The 23,989-nt window shown below is 38.5% G+C and overlaps 1 protein-coding gene across 9 annotated transcripts in view; it reads right to left on the bottom strand.

Annotated features, from left to right (window-relative positions):
- Positions 1 to 23,989, bottom strand: part of tpm3 (tropomyosin 3) — a 31,239-nt gene that overhangs the window by 572 nt on the left and 6,678 nt on the right. The window contains exons 1-9 of one of the 9 annotated variants that reach the window (XM_063010727.1): positions 22,174 to 22,763; positions 17,680 to 17,813; positions 15,746 to 15,863; positions 14,962 to 15,032; positions 14,580 to 14,655; positions 9,020 to 9,082; positions 7,416 to 7,485; positions 7,058 to 7,136; positions 4,662 to 4,935 (exon numbers count right to left, since the gene is read on the bottom strand). In XM_063010727.1, the coding sequence (XP_062866797.1) occupies positions 4,932 to 4,935; positions 7,058 to 7,136; positions 7,416 to 7,485; positions 9,020 to 9,082; positions 14,580 to 14,655; positions 14,962 to 15,032; positions 15,746 to 15,863; positions 17,680 to 17,813; positions 22,174 to 22,305 (747 nt within the window). In that variant the 5' untranslated portion in view covers positions 22,306 to 22,763 and the 3' untranslated portion in view covers positions 4,662 to 4,931. Of the gene's footprint in view, positions 1 to 4,661; positions 4,936 to 7,057; positions 7,137 to 7,415; positions 7,486 to 9,019; positions 9,083 to 11,451; positions 11,528 to 14,579; positions 14,656 to 14,961; positions 15,033 to 15,745; positions 15,864 to 17,679; positions 17,814 to 22,173; positions 22,775 to 23,989 lie in introns of those variants that run through there. The other 8 variants (XM_063010712.1, XM_063010700.1, XM_063010684.1 and 5 more) reach the window with 8 other exon arrangements.

Below are 23,989 nucleotides of genomic sequence, written 5' to 3'. Positions count from 1 at the left end.
AACTGTAAATGTGCTAAAATTAGTGATGTTTGAATTTATCCTCAATTTTACCACCGCTTTATCCAGGTCAAGGTTGTGGTGGGCCTGTTTGACCTAAAAACACTGGTGGGCATGAGTCAGTAAATACACCCCGGAAGGTGTTAATCCATCATGAGGCTTCAGCCACCCCTAAATTCCGGTTCGAACCCGGATCTCAGCAGTAGTAGGCTAGCATAACACACTGCAGTGCCACTCAAGCACACTAGTGATGTTTGATTTGTAAATTAGGTGATCTTAAGCCAGCCCTTTTGGGTAAATATTGGGAGCGGACAATATAATCAGCTTTATAAACAGTTATTTGGCAAGAGCCAGTCATGCTGAGATACATATTGGATAATATTCAGGTCAGAGGAGTTATTTAACAGATATTTATAATATAAATTAAGATAATTATTAGATGTGCACCATGATTCGTAATTGTATGACCTTAAGATTTGGCCAGGTCACCCAGCCCTAATTTATTATCAATTTGATACTGAAGTTTCCTGGTGATTCATTTTGTATTAAAAGTAGTAGCAGTATGTTATATAGCATAAAGAGAAGAAAAGGTTTATTATTGTCATATAGCTCAATTATTAAAAACTCAATAAATTATTGCAATGTAAAGGGGACAATTATGTTTTTATATTGAAGATTTATGAATTGCATGTTTGCTTTAATGTTTAAATAACCCTTAAAAATATAACCATATATACAAATAATCTATAAACAAATGAGACCTAATGAAACATATTTAAACTTAAAAGTCTAATTGATATTGAGAAAGTCAAAATACTGTGGCCGTAGCAAAATCATGTAAAAATGTTCAGGATTTGGTAAAGTTATACTTTCGTATTGGTTTCACAAATAATAAAATCATCATCCATTTGTTATTAGTATAATACATGCTGATTGTTTAAAGTGTGTAATAGGTTTAAATTTTAAATATCTATATCCAATATCCAATCACTTGTAATCTCATGGTTGGACTACTGCAACTCCCTCCTGGCAGGAGCTCCCATGTCCACTATTAAACACTTGCAGCTCATTCAAAATGCAGCTGCCCGTCTGGTTTTTAACCAACCTAAACACTGCTACATCACCCCACTAATGCGTTCTCTTCACTGGCTTCCTGTAGCTGCACGCATTCAGTTTAAAACACTGATGCTCGCCTACAAAGCCAAAAATGGACCAGCCCCAAGCTACCTTCGTGGTCTAATCAAACCCCGCTCTGTACCACGCAACCTCCGAGCCACTAGTCTCGCTCGACTTGAGCCTCCACACAGGACTAAAGGAAGACAAGCATCAAGGCTCTTCTCTGTTCTAGCACCCAAGTGGTGGAACGAGCTTCCTCTGTCTGTCCGAACATCTGAGTCTCTTGCTGTCTTTAAAAAACGATTAAAAACCCACCTTTTTACTAAACACTTCAGCTGACTTGTACTTATTTTACTAAACACTTCAGCTGACTCGTACTTATTTTACTAAACACTTCAGCTGACTCATACTTATTTTACTAACACTTTTCTTCCATTTCCAAAAAAAAAAAAAAAAAAAAAGAAAAAAAAAAAAAAAAAAACTTTGGTTCTAACAGGTTTCAGCAGATTTGTGTTCTTTGACTGTTGTTTACTAATACTTGAGAAATGAAATGTTTACTATGGAAGCACTTCTGTAAGTCGCTCTGGATAAGAGCATCTGCTAAATGCAGAAAATGTAAATGTAAATGTAAATATCAAACAAATGTTCAGTCTAAAACCAACTCAATGCCAGTACAACTCCACAGACTTTAAGGAAATTGTTTCTTTTAATGAAGTAGAACTTGCAGATAGTGCCTGTCTAAGTTAAGATGCTTCCTTTCCTTCGTGCTTTTCTGAACTGGCAGGACATATTTCGACTTTATTCTTATTCTTATTAGCATCATGTTATTAGCTGTTCTGAATCTTAATGATGTACTGTACGTAGAATACTGGAAGCATGAATTTTTTTTTAAATAAAAAAATATTAAGGTGTGACTTGGTTTAAAGAAACTTTGTAAAGTGCTTAGTTTCTCCAACATTTGGCTTAGAAATAAGTAAATTAATAACTACATTACAGTCAAGTGGATGAACCATTTACTGAATGCTTATTGTGCGTATACGGAGGCATGTTTCTATGGTGCTCATGGCACTATCTAGTAGACGACAATAGAAACGCCATGCATGCTTACACATTCACTGCTTTAAGTACAAGCAACAGAGAATGATTTTTTATTAAAAAAGAATCTCAAAATCAACTCACGTAGAGATTATCGATTATCGAAAGGCCTATACCAAAACATCCACGCCTAACTTCAATGTAAGATAGCCAAAAAAAAAACCTTCAAGCTGCTTCTGTAAGCTGCTGTGTTTATGGTATTTACAGTGAAATTAATAGGATATACACCGATCAGGCATAACATTATGACCACCTTCCTAATATTGTGTTGGTTCTGCTTTTGCTGCCCCACACGCAACAAGACAAGTGTATTCTGACACCTTTCTATCAGAACCAGCATTAACTTCTTCAGCAATTTAAGCTACAGTAGCTCGTCTGTTGGATCGGCAAACACGGGCCAGCCTTCGCTCCCCAGGTGCATCAGTGAGCCTTAGCCGCCCATGACCCTGTCGCCAGTTTACCACTGTTCCTTCCTTGGACCACTTTTGATAGATACTGACCACTGCAGACCAGGAACACCCCACAAGAGCTGCAGTTTTGGAGATGCTCTTACCCAGTCATATAGCCATGACAATTTGGCCCTTGTCAAACTCACTCAAATCCTTACGCTTGCCTATTTTTCCTGCTTCTAACACATCAACTTTGAGGATAACATTTTCACTTGCTGCCTAATATATCCCACCCACTAACAGGTGCTGTGATGAAGAGATAATCAGTGTTATTCACCTCACCTGTTAGTGGTCATAATGTTATGCCTAGTTGGTGTATAGGCTAATAGATAAATACCTTTTTTTTTTTTTTTTTTTTTTTTTAAGGTCACCACCAGATCTAACCCACTGGCAGGTTTATTTAAAACAACATTTATGTTACTTAAAAGTTAAATATTAAATGGGTTCTCTTAATCTATATAAACAAGCCTTATCAAAGTTTAAGAGTTCAGGGAAAAGACATTGTTTTACTAATGCATCTACGTAGTGTCAGAAATAAATGATTGATGCATTCATTAAAATAAAATAGGGTTTGACTAATTACCCTTGTATAAGAAAATACATTTTAATTTCATTAAGTCTATTATAAGCCCAGTATTTTCTATGGCGACTGATTGTTGTGTGGAAACAGTGCAAGTACATTTAATAGCATGATTAACAGCACACACTAATAGCACAGCATTTTTGTGCTGTAATGTACATCAAGCCATAAAAGGTGGACTAATTCAAGTTATTTTGGAAAATTTAAGAGACCACTGCAACATGTTTCTCTGGTTTTACTACTTATACTATAGATTTGTGTTGAGTAAAAAGAATATTTTTTATTCTGTAAACTGACATTTCTCCAAAATTGTGAACATTGTGAAAGATAAATGAATCAAGTCACGTTGGAGGTTACTCTAGTAGAAAGCCTGTCTTCTGCTCTGACAAAGATAAATCATCCCAAATCTTGTTTAAATGATCAACAACCCTGCACAAAATGGCTTGTAGGCCTCGACAGGTCCCAGTCTAACCATTAGACTCAGAGATAACCAAACTCCAGCTCTCTACAATCCTTGTGGTCATTTGCAAACCTCAGTGTGCTTCTCATTGTTGGGCTTTTCTCTAGCTTAATACGACTTCAGTCCTCCCCCAAAAATCTGTTTCGAATCATTCTCGACATGCACTCTGCCCAGGCTGCTGTTTGTCATTATTTTTCTAGGTCACTTAATGCCATATTATGGTTGTTGAGTGAAAATAGAATGAGTTGGCGGTCATCCCAGACAGTGGAGAGACATTGGTCTGCTGCTTGACCCTGTGAATAATCAAAGCAAACACTCACTGTATCCCTCTGCCAGTTAGGAAGTTGGCTGGATATTTTTGTTTGGTGGATTATTCTCAGTCCAGCAGTGACGATGAGGTGTTTAAAAACACCAGCAGCGCTGCTGTGTCTGATCCACTCATACCAGCACAACACACACTAACACACCACCACCATGTCAGTGTCACTGCAGTGCTGAGAATGATCCACCACCCAAATAATACCTGCTATGTGGTGGTCCTGTGAGGGTCCTGACCATTGAAGAAAAGCATGAAAGGGGGCTAACAAAGCATGCAGAGAAACAGATGGACTACAGTCAGTAATTGTAGTGCTTCTATATGGTAAGTGGAGCTGATAAAATGGACAGTGAGTGTACAAACATGACTGATCGGTGTATACAAAATGTAACAGGTGGCAAGTTATCTATAAACTAGTAAACTAACTACGAACTAATAATCTAGTCCATACATTAAGGATCTTTAGGAGGTCTGTACAGATCAGCTAATAGGAAGCAGTAGTAACATATGTAAAGTTCCTAGTTCTTAGTGCCACACCCCATCCCGAGGTTTACAGACAGATAAAGGATTTTTACGAGCAACCTAAAAGGAGTGGATAGACAGACAAGAAAAGGAAGACAAATGAAAGAAACAATGATAAAAGAAAGATCAAGTCAAAGTATTCCTTTAAGGTCTGATATAATTACAGTACAGTGGGAAATGAAAATACAGTGCATAGGCATCATAAATACTGACGAAAAATGAAGCACAATGTAACAGAGGAGCAAAAAAAAAAAACAAGAAAAGAAGTACAAAGCGAACACAGAAGGATGAAAGAGTCGCGAGAGCAAGCAGTCTGGACAGAGACAAGGTGGAGAATAGAGGACCATGTAGGATTTCTTGAAGTCAAAGGCAGCCAGATTAAAGTCCAGACACTTATTATCTGTAAATAACAGGATTATAAAATGTCACTATAGAGACCACTTGACAGTCTAACTTCAACAACAGATAGTTAAATACAGTAACACAGGTTAACCACCTCACAGCAACCTTAAAACCTAGTATTAGCCATTTTCTCTGTTTTTACAGAGTATGTTGCATAAACAGGGTGTCTGCAGATATCCACACATTTTATTTAATACTTTGTAAGACATAAGTGATCATTAGACCGCAGATATTAGATCTTTCTAGTGCAAAAGGCAAATCATGCAGAATTTGAAGTGACTAATCAAGTATCCTCCATCAAGTATCCATCATCAGTGTATAAAAACACTGTTTCCTGTTCATATATCATCTTACCTGAAATATTTACTACATGCTTGTGTACACAAGTCACTAATCTTTTTTTTTTATTATTTTTTAATACAACTGATGGAAAGCTTAGACACTAATTCTTTTTTTTCTTTTGCATTTCCCCAATTTCCCCCCCAATCTAGTCGTATCCAATTACCAGACTGCATTACACTTCCTCTCTACCGATGCTGATCTCCACTTCTGATTGAGGACAGCGAGACTGACACACGCACCCTCCGACACGTGTGCAGTAGCCAACTGCATCTTTTCACCTGCACGAGGCGAGTTCATATGCGGATCAGCTTTGTGTACGGAGAGCCACACCCTGATCAACGCATTATTCCTCGAATCTGTGCAGGCACCATCAATTAGCCAGCAGAGATTGTAATTGCATCAGTTATGAGGAGTCCCTGGTCTGGCTTCCCACCCTGTATGAACAACTGCTAATCGTTGTTCATGTAGGCGCCCAGCCCAGTCGGATGGCAGATCTGAGACTAAAAATGATGTGTTCAAAAATCTCAGCTCTGGTGTATATTGATGGCATTTTAAATACAGGAATCAACCTGTGGTCATTATCAGTGGGTAAAATTCCTAAGACATCTAATTTTACATATTTGATGTGTCCACACAAAGTTTTATTCTTGTATTCATTCACTTCTCTCACCCCTATCCCAGGTTAATTCGTGTCCAATTTAAGCCTCTCTTTCTCTTGCCAACATGCGTGCACCCGCCCAACCTTCTTTTCACATGCCAGGGGTGGAATCTCACAAAGAACAGTATCACATGCAGAAAGCCACGCACTGCCATCCGTGATCAGCAGCCCCCTGTGCAGTCGTCTCAAGTTGCTGCAGCACCAAGGAACCCTGCATTGACTTTTTTCCCCTCCCCCTACAGACACACAGCCAGTCGTGTCTGTGTAGGCACCCGCCCAGCTGACAGCACAGTTGGGATTCGAGTGAGAGCATGTTACACAGCCTATACTGATATACATTTTATTTGTAACTCCCATACCCTAATTTTGTCACAAGTGTCTTTATCTTACTTACAGTTCTCTAGGTTTGGTTGTTCAAAAAGTACAAGGGTTCTTCAAAAAGTTTCCATTCTTTTAAAAATCTATTTATTAAGAATTTCTAAAACAAACTGCGAAGCATTTTTCCCAGCGTCATACCATTTTAATGCCATCAGCAAAAAATCTTTTTGGTTGAGTGTGTAGCCACTGATGCAACGCTGCTTTCACATCATCATCACATGAAAATCTTCTTCCCCTTAAAGCTTCTTTGGGTGTACAAAAAGGTGGAAATCAGATGGAGCTAAATCTATAAGCTCTCTCAGTCTCTCAGACACGATTGATTACTACTCCTCCCGCCCTCACCATTTTCAACCAAAATATAAAAGTGTGGAAACTTTTTGAAGATCCCTCGTATAGTTGGTTTTGGATGAGCCAACAAGTCCCTGGGAGGCAAATAAATTAAGACCTTTAAACAAAACTGCAGACACCCTGTAATAAGAAACACCATGCAATGCTTCGTTAGCATGTTAGCTGCTTCGTTCACACTCAGTGCTCAGTCACACAAACGCAACACTCGCAGTGGCAAGTCAAACTTTTGAAACTTAATAAATTGTGAAGTCACGCAGGATAAGTTCTGGCAATTAGAAAATAAAGCTCAAACATAAACTCGGTGATTGCGAGGCTTAGGTGCCTAAAGGGACTGAAACAATGCGCATGTGCAAACGTGCACACACAAACAAACGAGCACAGGCCAGGACATTACATAGAGGTCATGTCGTTCAGGGCGTGATCCAGCTCTTCACTAATGGCCTTGTACTTCAGTTTCTGAGCATAAAGCTCATCTGTTTTAGAAGGGTAAAGAAAAAAAAGAAAGAGAAATGAAGAAAATATAAAAAGGAAATTTAGCAAAAACAGAAGGAATGATGAAAATGGCAAGAACAAATGGAGAATTATGGACAAGGCATTGGACAAGGATTATATACTTCACAACAAGAAACCAATAAGCAAAAAGTAAAAAGGGAGCACATCAATGAAAAAGCAGTGTGTATATAGAATAAAAAGTTATAAGATTTACAGATTTTAAAAGGTTGGAAGCACATTCAATGAACATAAGACCCTACCTTCAAGATCATCGATGGTCTTTTCCAGCTTGGCCACAGACCTCTCAGCAAACTCAGCACGGGTCTCAGCCTGACAAACACACACAAAAACAATGTAAAAAACATCAAAAAACACAATATGCAACAATGTTAGCAACTAGTTTATTTGGCAAGACATGATAAAAGTCACATGATGTGCCACGAAACCACTGCTCTGACTGTGACTGCTTTTCTTAGCTTAGCTTAACTGATCGAACTTGGACCTAATTTACCATTGACCTTTTTAAAGCATCACCAATGAGACAAATTTTCTACTGGGCACAGACATGGCAGATTAGAACTGATTCTCATTGGTTCACAAAACCCTGAACTGTTGTGTTCCACTTCGAATTAAAACGTACGCACTGTGAGCATATGGCATGTATTCATTAATTTATTAGGATATTTAACGTCATGTTTTACACACTTTGGTTACATTCATGACAAGACAGGAAACATGGACAATTTGGTATCTCCAGTTCCCCTCACTTGCATGTCTTCGGACTGTGGGAGGAAACCGGAGCTCCCAGAGAAAACCCACGCTGACACTGGAAGAACATGCAAACTCAACACCGAAAGGACCCGGACCGCTCCACCTAGGAATCGAACCAAGGACCTTCTTGCTGTGAGGCGACAGTGCTACCCAATGACCATGTTTGCATTTTAAATAGCAATTCACTTTTACTAATCCTGGAATGGCTTGTTATGGATTCACAGCTCTTTAATAAGATTTAACGCACCCTTTGATTAAAGCAATAAAGATTCAATAACCCATTTCCTTTTATATCTTCTCATGTTTTCAAATGCCGACCCAAACAGCGCTATCTTATTTAAAACTGAAAGACATTTTATACAACGCTGCGTGATGAGTAAATCCTAACACCAATAAACTGCATGTCACTGTAGGTCAATATTGTGCCTTGTTTCCAAGCTTGTCATTTAGTTAAACAGCCAGGGTAAAGTGGTTTTGCCTTGCATTATGTGAAAGGTGAACGAAGCGAAAAATGCTTATCATGTGAAAGCTACCTGAGCAATTTAATAGCAGCAAAACAGTTCACAGTTGGAAGTCTTAACATAAAGCAGATTCTTAAAAAGAAGACTTGCAGCTGTAATTGTAATTTTGTGAAGGAGATTTTAGTTTTCATTCTTGAATTAATTTTGGAAATACGGTACTAAAACATGTTTTTACTTTGTCGTTATGGATGTTTGCAGCCAAGGGTCTGCAATCCAGACCGCTCACTTTTAAATAGAACAGTAATTCAACAGTGGGAAACATGCTCGTTGGAAAAATGTCGCAGGCATCGCAATTTACTGCGGACACACATTAAAATTGTGTGTATATCAAAAAGATGTATGAACATATAAGGAAATACAATATACGCTCATATTGTTTAATGTAATATGGGTCAAAGTAAAGTGATTGTTTAAGTTAAGTGTCCCAACTTTTCTGAAACTGAGGTTTAATATGAGTCAAACATGTCAAAAGATTTTAACATAGCTATAACTGTAAGGTTAGAAAAAAGCTTTAGAGTCAAACATGAGTAGCAGTTTTACCAGTACCTAAAAGACTGTAAAATTAGGCTTACCTCTTTCAGCTTATCAGTCAGGATCTTGATCTCCTCTTCATACTTGTCTTCCTTCTGGGAGTACTGTACACATAAACAAAAGAGAGAAATATAATATAATACTGTATAATATAACATAACATAATATATACTCAAACAAATACAATCTCTGTAAGTAAAGATCAATATGTACAATTTTGATTGAAAGTGCAAATTTAACCATTTAGCAGTTGCTCATATGTGCATGTAAAATATAATAAAGTAATCCAGCTAGTATTTAAACCAGCTATTAAAATGCAACCCAACCGTTAAGTCAGAAAGATTTTCGAACCCCAAATTGTTTTTGTTCTGACAGGGCTTTAACAGAGCTGCTAGGTGTTCAAACAGATCAGGACATGTGTACAGGAATGTGGCTGCAACAGCAACAACACGAAACAGCAACGGAACGTCAAGGTTTACTCAACAGTTAAAGAGCTAACTGATGATTAATGAATGAGAACTCTACCAACTATTTCCCCCCCAATAAAATGTCATTTGACCAGACGTGTCCACACTTTAGCATAGAAGTGTACACTGAACATGTAGGTAAAGTATTTCTAAATATACTGCACCACTTTGTATTTAAATATGTCCCAATTCAATACCAAGTACTGGCACTGTGGCCAGTAGTGTTTAATGTTTAAAAACGCTGAGCAGATTTAACACATATTTCAATCTGATCTATTAAAGGACTCAAGTGTAAACCAACACAATCTAAATCATTCACCTCAACATGGGTCCTTAAGTTTTACCCAATACTTAAAGTTCTGATACCTGAATAAGATCACAAATAAGGCATGAGCTTGGGGCATCCTTAAGTTATTTTAATAGTAGTGGACGAATTTCACCCTAAAGACAGTCCTGACATCATAACCAACATTTATACCTACATTGTTCTCTATTAAATCTCTGGAGAAGCATTAGATAATATCACTAACCACACTGTACCCTGATTACCATGCAAGGATGAGAGCTCACTTCTCTCGTTTCATTTACAGGTTCTTCCTGGTGTAATGGGCTGGATGTAATGTGACTGAACACGTTTGGCATTTCAGTGTCTCTGATGAAACACAGATGTGCAGGCAGGAAAAGGCCACTTGCAAAAGCCGTATGATCGCATTATGAATACATGACTGGGCAGGACTGGGCAGTAATGAGCAACTACAGAAGAAGTTCAGGATATAGACGCTATTCTGCCACAATAGCACTAAAATCTTTATCGAAGCAGTATCACCAAAATCAGGGAACTATTTTGCTATATGTATGAGCACAGCCAGTGAAAAGTCTTTTGACGCAAATTGTTGATATATTTACAAAACAAAACTACTGCTTAATGTTTACATTTACACAGATTAAAAGGCCTGGCTCACAATTTTATACAAGTAGGTTAAATTTAATCACTCATTTTATTGTACTTCCAGATACTGCTTCAATTTGGTTTTAATTTGGTAGATTTTTATATTATTTATAGTTATTTTCAGTTTAATAAATGTTTTTTAGTAGTTCAAGTTATATATAATATATATATATATATATATACACACAAGGGATCTTCAAAAAGTTTCCGCTCTTTTTTTTTTTTTTAACTCTATTAACCATTTTAAAAACAAATGACATAAAGTTTCTACATAATCACCTTCCGATGCATTTTTCTCAGCATCGTACTTTTTAATGCCATCAGCAAAAGATTTATATATTTGTATTGTTCCATATGTATATTGTTAAAATTTAGAATTAATAGTGCCACTCAGGTGGCGCAGCAGTAAAACACGCTAGCACACCACAGCTGGGATTTCGAATACATCGTACCGATTCTCAGCTCTGCCATCCGGATGGGCTGCTGTATGAACAACGATTGGCTGTTGTTCATAGGGTAGGACAAGCCGCATAGGGTCTCTTCAAAACTGAGCGAGCTACGACCTCTGCTGGCTGGTTGATGGCGTCTGCACAAGAGTGGGGGAACAATGCTGATCAGGGTGTGGCTCTCCGTGCACAGAGCTGATCAGCATGTGAACCCGTCTCGTGCAGGTGAAAAGATGTACGATTACTGCGCACGTGTCGGAGGGGACGTGAGGCAATCTCGCTCTCCTTAATCGGGGCGGGGAGTCGGCTCAAGTAGAGAGGAAGCGTAATGCAATTGGGTACAAACTGGACGCGCCAAAAAAATATCGGGAGAAAAAGGGGAATACCAGTCCCCCTAAAATGCTCAGTTAGCTGAGACCTTTGTCAATAAATATACCTGTATTAAAGTAGTATTGAACAAAATAGAAGCCCTAAAACATATTTGGTCCCTTATCCTAAGAACCAGTGCTATAATAACCCTACTGAAAAAGAAATAGAGCAAAAGTACGATTAGACACTGTTACACAAACTCTGGTTGCTCTTCAAAAGTTCATCTTGCACAAATTCCCTACCTTATCAGCCTGGGCCTCCAGACTCTTTAGATTGTTGGTGACATTTTTCAGCTCCTCCTCCAGCTCAGAACATTTACTGTAAGCAGGACGGGCATTTGGTTTCAAGAGCAGCAGAAAAAGAAACAGCAGAAGGGAGGGGGGCAAGAAGGGAAAAGGAAGGTACAGAAATAAGTCACTTTTATAGAATAGATAGAAAAGCCCCAAGGTAGACAGAAAGAAGAACGGCAGGTGATTGATGTCCTATTGAATGGCAAAGTGATGTAGTGGTATAGACTTCTTTATAAAACTTAAGGGGTCAGCAACTCAATCAATATGAATGTGACATTTGACTTGCAAAGTGTGTCCCTGCCTAAAGCTTAAAGCCTGAGTAAAAAAGGTGATGCTGAAGTGATTGGCAGTTTCAAAACATACATTTTCAAGACCTTTGCAGAAATATTTTAGAACTATAATGCTGCAGAATAAAGAATATTACCAAAGAAAAAGTAACATTCTTTAAAAATCTCAGTCCATTACATGGTGAAATGGCAGTTATTTCACCAATAATTAGGGCCGGCTCGTTTAAAGACGAGCAGTTTTATCAATGCAGAGTAATGCAGAAGTGTTTCATTTTAATTCTGGGCGCCAGTGAAACGTTAAACACATTCCACTAAACGTTTGCTCTTGTTTTAAATATACTAATTCACACTCTGGAAACAGATGAAAGACAAAAAATAGAATAAGTGGTGAGGTATAACAAGTACATAGGCTTCCAGAAAGGTCTAATGCATGATGAAGTCACCCAATTAACATTCTACCATCCCTTACCACAGCCAACAAGTGAATTTTTTAAATACTTGACCCATACAAGAGGTGGATCTGCTGGCTTAGGCATTTTGTTTGCACGGTTTGGATCCACTTGCAAAAGGTCACAGGAGTTATTCTGACTGAACAGTTCTATAGGATGGATGCGGTCTCTTTTAGGAGGGCAAATGCACCATCCACAGCTCAACAGGGGTCACCGAGACGTAAATACATTTTTATTTAATGTAATTTTTCACTAATGATTTGGTGGCACGAGGAAGGAATACACCCAGGACAGGTTGCCAATCTATTACAGATGTAAATCATACTATGTAATGAACCCCTATAGAATCTTCCTTGGAAAAAAAACTTTAATCCCTGTAGTACAGTTTCAGATTCTTGTACAACTGAAACAGACAGTATAAAATCAGTTCTGTCAGACTGTACGGGCAATAGGTTTTCCTTTAATTTGTCACTCATCTATAGACCCTGCTTATTGTACATTTATGTGTTATACACACTACATACACTTATTTAAACTAATGTAGTTTAAGTCTTTGGGGAGCAAACTATTTATTAAAAAAAAAAAAGATAATTTGTGGGATACAACCCAAGTCCTCAGAACAGTCCAATAAGATCATCTATGATGAGGGCTAGCTTAATCCCATTCAGCGGCCTGCTGCGCCAGGTGCTGGCAGGTGATGTTCCCAATCATTTGCATTAAGTTCAGAATTGCTTTTAGGAACACCTGCTTCTCATCATTCTCAGTTTCAAAAACATTTCAACAAAACCCTTTAATAAAGAGTTTTTTTTAAATGCTAAAAATAAACAGTGGTGATTCAGAAGTTCTTATTTTCACGCTGTTCTCACAAACTAGATCAGCACTGTGTGTGGAAGAAGTATCTACAGGATCCAGGAATTCATTTCTCCTGTTTGTTGCTTATGTGGTTATGATACATTAGGTCTTGTAAAATGAATGTGACTACTTTGGAACCATGATTTCCTTGATGCATAGAAAACTGAAGGGGACGACATTAACGTCTACAGTTTCGAAATGTCAAACAAGCTCATAATTTTGGCCACATGGTTTTAAAAATGCTCAAATCTGAAGCTTTGTTTGACTTTTGCGGAGTTAGCTAAGCTAAGGCTTAGCTTAGCTAAGCACACCAAAAAGTTGACTGGGAGATTTTAAGCTGAAAGTATCATTGTTGCTCAGTTAGCAATTTAGCTATACCTAAACCATAAAAACCCCAATTTAACAATCCAAAATGAACTTGTTTGACCATCATGTACATACAGCTTTAGATATTTGGAGTCTGTTGGAAATCTGGCTTCCTGTCTAGGTCACAGTTAGCACGCTAGGCTAAAAACGGTTCTACACAAAAATGTGTACATTGATTTTACTGTTTGTTTAGTTGAAGATTTCCATCTAATTCATTTAATACAGCCAACCTGACTCACTGCCAGCAATGTTGCTACATTTTTATTCAATACTTTTATCATCAGGTTGGATAAAACAAACAGAAGGACTGTCCTTTCAGAGGTGATCATAGTAGATGTTTTTTTTATTGGTCACAGTCGTGTATTTCTAGATTAAAGATTAACAAATTTGTGCTGAATAGTAACTTTTGGCCTGACCGGGCCTTTAGAAGAAGTCATGTTGTTCAACGTTTGTCTTTTTAAGCAATGTCCTAATTTTTATACGCTTTAACCTGCTTACACCCGATCGTACAAGTTAGGTGTAACTATATTGCTAAGATTACCAACTACCTATGCTGTAAGTCATAAATTGTGTTCCAGCTGTTTTCCAAAGGTGCAGTTGCATCGTTTTCCATGGCATAATCTGCAAAGGTCTTTGTGTAGGTTTTAAACAATATGTGCAGGAATTGTTCTAGTAACCAGAGCTGCAAATATTATAATGTAAAATAGACATGCACAAATTTCTTTCGAAGCTGTAAGGACTTGTCAGTTTTTCTCTCAGTTCAAGCAATCAGCAAGCACATTCATGCAAAATTTAATAAAGAGATGCAGGTTGGAATGATGTAAGTCAAGATAAGGTAAAGAGAGGGGAAAAAAAGATGGCACAAAAGAGCAGAGACATTACGAGTGGCCTCGGCTGGAGGAGGGATCCTAGGAACTTTTTGGTTGACTTCAGTTGACTTATTTGCTGAAATGCATGTTCACACATTCTATTCCCATCTCAAACTTTGGCGTTTAAACAAAGACTCATTCAGAATGACAATAGAACAAACAAAAGTGCATAAATACTTTTTTCTAAAAACACAGAAATAACTTTTTCCCTCAAAGATGGCTGTAGAGGAAAAACACATCACATGTAGCTTTTCTACCTTGTCCTCAGAAGCCTGCAGACTCCTCGTTGCTTGGTCCAGAACCCTTAGCTCATCCTCCAACTTCTTCTTTTCGCTGTTAGTTCAGCAGAGGATGTCGCACCAACGGGTCAAACATGCACGAATTTGCGAGTAAATGATGCGGGGGGAGAAAAAAATGGGGGAGGGGATATTAAGTTAGGACAGTGCATTCCATTTGACATGCCAAGGCAAGCATTTTTCTTCATGCCAACATTGGATTCGAGCATGTCTGTTATGAAACAGACACATAGTTAGGCATTTTTAAAGACACAGGACTCAAAGTTTAGGAGTCTGTGAAGTGTGGTTTGAAATGTGTGTGTGTAGGGTGAAAAATGTACAGTGCAAAAGTTGGGGGACTCACGCCTCAGCAAGTTCAGCCCTCTCCTCAGTGCGCTCCAACTCTCCTTCCACAATCACCAGCTTACGAGCCACCTGTACGAACACACACACACACAAACAAACACAGTCAGTTGTTTCCAAATGTTGCAATGCCTCTCCAGGGTGTACAGGTGCAGATGAGGTTTTCCACATGTGAGTGAAAGAGTGATAAACACACTGTGTTATAGAGTACATTCGTTATTGCCCAGTCATTTATTTACTTGAAATCACTTTAGCCGGTGCAAACGGTGTGAGCAAATACCGCTCTCTAAAAGGACTAAATGCCCACATAATAATACATGCCACTTGTGTCCCAGCTGTTACCCATGAAGTGTTTGAGTTTCTTTAAACATTTAATGCAGCCTTTATTTAGAAAGCTGAAGAAAAACAAAGATTTAACTCAGTTACTGAGGTTTAGGTCACAAGTCATATGCCTTGACACCAAAGTTCAATGTACCAAGTACTTAATAGAATAGAATAGAAAGCCTTTATTTGTCAGATATAAATATACAGGTGTACAGTACAATCAAATTCTTTTTTAGCATATCCCAGCTTGTTTGGAAGCTGGGGTCAGAGCGCAGGGTCGGCTGTTGTACAGCACCCCTGGAGCCGAGAGGGTCAAATGCCTTGCTCAAGGACCCAAAAGTGGCTGCATAGCCCACTATGCTACCACTGCCCCTAATCAAGCAACCTGCACTTATGAAGGATCATTAAACAAGGATGCTGTGTGGTAACAGGTTGGATTGACCATGTTTTTGTTTACTCACCTCCTCGTACTTGCGGTCGGCCTCCTCTGCAATGTGTTTGGCCTCCTTCAGCTGGATCTCCTGCAACTCCATCTTCTCCTCATCCTTCAGGGCTCTGTTTTCAATGACCTTCATCCCTCTATTACACACAAAAAAAAAACTTACTTTATTTTCTTAGCTTAGTTAACCAGAAACATTATAACCCCATAACATTCTGGAGTAGATGGTTCACTGGTTGAAATATGCATGGGAAAAGATGGAATGCAGTAATTCAGGTAGTCTAAAACCAACGTGCTGACAAAGCAAAATCCACAAGCACAGACTTGGGAACCATTGCTGTCTTTGCACAGTCTTGGAAGTATTTTATTTTTTGTTAGGTGGGTGTGAAATTTTAACGGTTAAATGCGAGATGTACCTTACTTTGCAGTCTATTTAAAGATGCTGGCTAATGTGTTCTCAGCTTAGACCACAAAATACATTCACTACACTCGTACTGGGTAAAACCCCTTTTTTCACTCCTAGAATAGCCTAATTTTTGTACCAATGATTCCACACAGTGTTAAATTAATGCTGAAAATATGCCCTATTTAAATCTGTTGACTAAACTTAATACAACTATGGCCGGTCTGTATGGCCTAAAGTTGGGTTACAACAATAACGACATTCAATTGCTTCAGCTGTGATGTGTTATATATTCACAACAACCAGAAATGTGTTCAAAGTGTGTTGCAATCATGTTGAAAACTAAACAGCTATTACAAAAGCTGAAAAAAGATAGTTCTAGTGCACCAAAAAAGGCAATAGATAATAATCAGATTTTTTTAGACCTTGCACATTCCTAGAGACACCACTGGTATTCTTGGCCAAAAGTTCGACTGGAATACGCCAGAAGGAATTTGGATAGGAGTTCTGGGACACACTTGCAATGAATTATTAAACATGGAACTGTTTGGCCATATGGATCAGCATTTTGTCTGGTCTAAGAATGACAAGGCAAACAACAACCCTATCCCCACAGCCAAGTATAGAGGTGGGTCCGTGATTACATGGGAATGTTTCTCTGCTGAAATAACTGCCTATCTTGACCGTGTGACTGGCATCATGAATTCACCATGAATGAACTTTGAGGAGGGATGTTATGCATTCTGTAGTAAAAAAACAAAAAACCTTGGTGATAACTAGACTTTTCAGCAAGACACTCTTCCAAACCACTCTTCCAAATCAACCAAAGCTTGGTTAAGAAATCAGTTGTGGGATATCAGTCTCAAGATTTAAATCTCATAGAAAATATTTGGTGGGATTTAAAGAAAGCTAATTTAGCATGAAAACTAAACCTCAACAAGCTGGAAGCTTATGCAGGAGAAGAGTGGGTGAAGATTCCACAAGAGGTGACAAAAGCTTGTCAGCACTCAACCTCTATTAGGGGATATTTGGTATCAAGGGAAAAGGCTGGGGGTTGATTACCAGTGTCTACATTTGTCAGAGAACTAGATGTATTTATTGCAGAAATGTTAACTAATCAAAATTGCTTGTATGTATGAAATTCTCTGTTTACTGAGACTTATCATTGTGTATTTTTATTGTAAGTACTGTACGTAATGTACGCATCAGTGTTCTCTGGGGTCAGTCTGACCCCGGGCAGTTTTATCTGTATAAAACATAACATTTCCCACACATTTCTTTTGATTGTTGTGAATGACAATATTTAAAATCCCTGCTGCTTAAGGAACCACTAATAGGTCAAACAACATGGTTTAGGAAAACACATAATTCCTCCAAGAACTTTAAAATGTGTTTCCCACAAGGACTTTGATAGTTCCCACAACATATAGCAGGGTTAAATACATATTTAAGATGTCGGCCTGGTTATCAATTTTGTACTCTCTGTCCATTAATAATCTTAGGTTTTGCCAAGAGAATATGTGCACAGGTCAAGTGTGAACACATTTATGTACCTCTCACTCTCGTCAGCTGCTTTCTCTGCCTCTTCCAGCTTCTGTAAAGCAGTGGCCAGTCTCTCCTGAGCTCTGTCCAGCTCCTCCTCAACCAGCTGGATACGCCTGTTCAGAGAAGCCACCTCTGCCTCAGCCTACAACACACATCCCAAACTGTTAGTACACTCCAGCCATCTAAGGCAATGAACGCGACAGAAAAATGATTTAGGAAAAAAGGGCAGCAAACTAGGTAAACATTAATGAATCAAGAAAAACAGATAAGGAGCCAACACATACATTTAGATTTGGAGAATGAAAGTAATGAGGAGTGAAGGAACATGGAAACGGGCACATTCACAGGGGCATTTTGGCATTGTCTATACAAAGATAAACAGTTTGTACTGGTTGAGGAGTCACTTTAATTAGCATCTATGTTGATACAGGCCAGTTTATTAAACAAGAAATCAAAACAAAAATGTCAGGCTGTTCCTAGACAGGGCACTGATCTATCACAGGACACTTTCACTCAGGAGTCAGGAATAAAAATCCTGCAAAACCTAAACCTAAATATAGTTGCAACATTTCTTGTTGCTGTCTTCATAAGTTTGTAATGTTTCTTTATTATTAATACTCTATATCAGTGGTCCCCAACCACCGGGTCATGGACCGGTACCGGTCCGTGGGCTATCTATTACCGGGCCGGACAGAAAGAATGAATAATTAGAGATCGTTTTCACTGCTTCTATTTTAAGTGTTATTGTCTTTGCACCCCTAGGTGGGAGCAGCGTCTCGTTGCAGCAAAAAAGCTCATTTCACATCGTTTGTGAGCAATATTATTAAATGCCCCCGCCGGTCCGTGAAATTATATCTTATATGAAACCGGTCCGTGGTGCAAAAAAGGTTGGGAAACGCTGCTCTATATGACCGAAAGTATGCAGACATATGACTAAGAGCTTTATGGACATTTTATTCAAAGCCAGGGCAATAATAGTCGTCCCTCACTACATTTTCGCCCGTTTAGTCACATAAAAGCATTTGTAGGGTCATGAGCTAATGTTGGACTGAAAGGCCTGGTTTGGCAACCATTCAAATTAATTCCAAAGGTGTTTCATGTTATTATGGTCAGGGTTCTGCGTAGGCCACTGGAGTGCCTGTTTTATGAACTTTAGAAGTGTGTTGCAGGGAGTGCCTTGTCTATGAAGTTAAATGTTTAAACACAGTTGTAAGACCTCAATATTTTTTGTTACTGTTTCCATAAGTTTGCAATATTTCTTCATTATTAATACACTATATGATCAAAAGTATGCAGACATATGACTATGAGCTTGATGGACACCCCAATCCAAAGCCAGGGCAATAATAGTTGCCCCTTACTACATTTTTGCCCATTTAGTCAAATAAAAGCATTTGTAGGGTCATAAGCTAATGTTGAACTAAAAGGCCTGGCTTGGCAACCATTCAAATTCATTCCAAAGGTGTTTCGTATGATTATGGTCAGGGTTCTGTGTAGGCCACTGGAGTTACTGTTTTATGAACTTCTCAAACCATGTCTTTATGAACCCTGCTTTGTACATAGGGGTACAGTCATGCTGTACTAGGAAATGGCCTTCCACAAAGTGTTGCCATGAAGTTGAAAGCAATTTATTTGATATACCTGACAGCAGCTAGGCACGCTGTAGCCTAGCGGTTAAGGTACTGGACTGGTAATCAGAAGGTCGCTGGTTCAAGCCCCACCACTGCCAGGTTACTGCTGTTGGGCTTAACCCTAAATTGCTCAGACTGTATACTGTATCTGTAAAGTCGCTTTGGATAAAGGTGTCTGCTAAATGTAAAAATGCAAATGTAATGTGCCTTTAACACCTAAACCCAAACTTCCATACTTTTGGAAAAAAAATTATTTTACTCCTACAGTATACAACATTTGATAGCGTACTTGTTACAATGACAAATCATGACAGAAAACACACACGAAATGCCTCTTTGTTATCGAATTAACGTTTATTTTTATTGAATATTCGACACAACAGCACATAAAGCACACAGTGTCAGGCTAAGTGCTGCACCTCCTTCCTTGAGAAATAGCATGAACCAGAGCGCATCGCTGCTCTAAACCGGATGTGACGTGGTCGCTCGCGAATCCTGGCGTTTCGCTCCTAATAAGGCATGATGAGGGATAGTAAAGTCTGAGGCGGTGCACTCGGCCCCAACACTACACTGAAACCGAGCGCTTCAACGGTGACACAACAACTAATCATTTCTATTCGACAAAATGAGTCAGGTAAACCGTATTAGACGTGTAAAGTAAGAAAGAAACCGAATTTACCGAGAGCACCTGCTACAGAACGATAAAGTCGAGTGTCATGGCGCACCTGAGTCTCCTGGCTAGTCTACCTAGCAAGTCTACCTAGCAAGTCTACCTAGCAAGTCTACCTAGCATTAGCCGTTTCTCTGGGTGTCTTGACTCCCAGAAATATGAATGCACATCTACAGCCTAATAATTCGATATAAAGTAACATACTTTAACTTTAAAAGGCTTAAAATAGATGATAATTGACCATATTCGAATATTCAATATTATTCAAATATTCCATCAATGAGAATAGTTCATTTGTATGGACAAAACAGTTCAGTATGGCTTAAAACATTAAACCTCATAAAAACGGCTACATTTGTTTTATTGGGAATAATACAACCTCTATTCAAACAAGTTTTAGATACAAAGGTTATGATCTCAATATTCAAGTAACGGTGCCACTAAATAAACCCAAGGTTTATTCAGAAATATATATGGCATCAATATCAAGGGAATTGAAAAGTATATAGCAAAAATTATGCTTAAATAAGTCTGAATATTAACATATTTGAATAGCAGCCACTGTTCTTACTAACTTGTATGGCCAATTAGGTAAGAAATGCTGTCAAATTGGCCCACCAAGTTAGTACACAACTTAAGACCACCTAAAACAAAATGTACAGATAAAATAAGCAACAATTAAACCATTTTAAACGTTTTAATCATTCAGATATTTCAATAAGACAATGATGTACATCCCACAAAAAGTCCAAATAAGTCCAGCTTCTACAAATGATTCTTTATGTAGTAAAAAAATATAAGAAAAATCAATGTTGGCTGTTCAGTGATGAGTTCGTGTTAACTTTTCATAAAGTGCTGACTCTATACGAAGCCATGCCGGGATGCTGGCACCAAATGCCTTTCATTGCTCAAAAGGGCGTCAAAGTAAGTTACAGGGGCCACTTTTCTTACTAACTCTTATGGCCAATTCAGTAAGAAATACTGTCAAATTGGCCCACCAGATATATTCAGTTAGAATGGGGTGTTTAAGCTAATAAAGAAATTACCACCACCTAAAACAAAATGTACAGATAAAATAAGCAACATTTAAACCCATTAAGTTTTAATCATTCAGATATTTGAATAAGACGATGATCTACATCCCACAAAAAAGTCCAAATAAGTCCAGCTTCTACAAACGATTCTTTATGTAGTGAAAAAATATAAGAAAAATCAATGTTGGCTGTTCAGTGATGAGTTAGTGTTAACTTTTCATAAAGTGCTGACTCTATACGAAGCCATGCCGGGATGCTGGCACCAAATGCCTTTCATTGCTCAAAAGGGCGTCAGGGGTGTGAACTAAAAGCCAAATTCAAGCACACCAAGTGACATTTTCAAAATATGGAATTTAAAGATGCATAAAATTAGTTTTATTGAAAGGTGCTCGCCTAGTAAAAGTGCCTCGCCTACAAAGTTAAATGTTTGAATACAGTTGTAAGATCTCAATATTTCTTGTTACTGTCTTCATAAGTTTGTGATGTTTCTTTTTTTTTTATTGATGCACTATAGAACTATGAGCTTGATGGACATTTCATTTCAAAGCCAGGGCAAAAATAGTTGCCCCTCACTACATTTTCGGTGTTCTGTGTGATTATGGTCAGGGTTCTGTGTAGGCCACTGGAGTCCATGTTTACTAAACTTTTCAAACCATGGCTTAAATAAGTCTGATAGCAGCCACTTTAGTATGGCCAATTTAGTAAGAAATACTGTCAAACTGGCCCACCAGATAAACTTAGTTAGAAAGTTAAAGAATTAATAGTGTGTTCAAGTTAATAAACGATTTAAGACCACCTAAAACAAAAATATGCATAGTCATAAGTTTTAATCATTCAGATATTTCAATAAAGACGATTAATCATGTACAACCCCCAAAACCCAAGTTACTCCAGCTTCTACAAACGACTCTTTGTGTAGTGGATAAATAGAAGAATAATCAGTATGTCTTTATTGATAAGTTAGTGTTAGTGACTCTGTACAAAGCCATGCCAGGATGCTGGCACCAAATGCCTTTCATTGCTCGAAAGGGCGTCAAAGTAAGTTACAGGGGTGTGAATTAGGGCTTCAACGGACGCAGGTCGTCGATGAATGGAAGTCTGAGTTGCATTACAATGCAACATGAAGTCAAAAATGAAAGCATTGTTGTAATATGTTGCAGTGTTTACCTGCTCACGGGCGCGCTTCTCTTCCTCGACCTGACGCTGTAAATTCTCGGCCCTTTCCTCCGCTTCATCCGCCTGTTGCTGCAAAACTTTAATCTTTCTCTTCACCGCGTCGATGCTGTTGGTTCCGGCCATTTTAAATAAGTTCTTTGCTAAACGAGTAGTGTGCTGGAGAGCTCTGGTCTGGTCCTGCTTATGAAGCTTCGTAGTGCAGAGCTGTGAGTGTGAGAGGGGGAACAAACCAACGCCCCGCCAACGAATCAAACTCCAGCAGCACAGCAGTGATGGAGGGATGCGACCACTCAGCCTGACACTGTCAGAGCTCGGAGATGAAACACGACGTTTTGTAGTCCGAGGTTTTTTTTTGCAGGAAGCCCAAAAAGTTACTTTTTTCCTCCACTTGAAGTACGTGGCAGTTTATCCAAATGATCTGGCTTCCGCTTGTAGTTCTCCACGCTGTCTTTCTTTCAAATCTTTCTCCTCGAATGAACGATTTTAAAGTTAGCCGCGGTGGAATGTCCTCTCCCCTCCCCTTAAATCTGACTTCACACCGAGTTTGCCGGATTGCTTCAGCTCGTCCTTTTTTCAGCCCTCTTCCGGCTTTGTTCCACCCTGTTCAAGTGGCAGTTTAAGAGACACAATCGAGCAAGGGTGCAGACCTTGAATCAGGGCTGTGCGCTCACACTGAAATCTGATTGGCTAACAGATGCGCAGGTGCTGATCCTGGATCAGTCATTTTACACGTCTACATGGTAGACAAGCCACCCCTTGGATTACACGTGTCCAGGTAAATTACGTAAGTCACTGTGGCATTCCAAGCCGCTCCTTAGCCTAGGTGTGGCATAGCCTACTACATCTTGCTGTGCTTAAGCATGATTTTATTCATTCATTCATTCATTCACTGTTTGTTTTCTACTCATTTATCTTGGTCAGGGTCGCAGTGGGTGTGATTCATTGGTAGAAATACTTACTGTAGTGGTAACAGGGTACGAGTTCCTAATTAAGTCAGACAAGTATTTAAAAATCCCAACAACACTGCTGCACTTGATCCATTTATTCCAGAACAATTTACACTACCATGTCATTATGTACCATGTCACTACCATACCATTTGCACATATCTCATTTGTTTATAATTTCCATCTATACTGTATTCATCTGTATCACCTTAATCTACATACCACCTTAATCTTAATCTGCACCTCAATCTGTACATCATGTCTATAGCAATCTGTATATTTTGTTTATAGTACATTCAACAATATATTAAACTGTATATCTTGTTCATACCACTGCCCATATCCTGTAAATAATGTATATCATAGATACCATTTATCCTGCACTTGCTGCTTATCGCACTTCTGGTTAGATGCTAAACTGCATTGCGTTGCCTTGTACTTATACATGTGTAATGACAATAAAGTTGAATCGAATCGAATCGAATCTAATTACCAGTCCAGTGCGGGTTCCATGGGGGTCACTTTTACTTAAAACTTGGGTCACAGAGGGATGAAAAATGTACAAAAATGCGGAAAGTATTAAGACACCTTGTCATTATTGTGTTTGCAACCTTTCTGGAATAATGTGACGTTTATATCAAACAAAATGACCTTTCTCATATAGTTCTTTGTAATAACTAAACTTGACATGTTTGTGGGAAAAAGTTTGCTAATAGAAACCTGGCCTAGCGACAAATAATGTCTTATTAATAATGTCTTAATTATTTTTTCTCCATTCAGTTTGTATCTTTTTATACATTCATTATTTCTTAAAAACAGTTTAGTTAATATTTATGCTATATACACACTTTACAAGTGGA

The sequence above is a fragment of the Trichomycterus rosablanca genome, chromosome 2 (assembly GCF_030014385.1).
Source record: "Trichomycterus rosablanca isolate fTriRos1 chromosome 2, fTriRos1.hap1, whole genome shotgun sequence".
NCBI lineage: Eukaryota > Metazoa > Chordata > Actinopteri > Siluriformes > Trichomycteridae > Trichomycterus > Trichomycterus rosablanca.
This window is presented reverse-complemented; position numbering and strand designations above follow the sequence as displayed.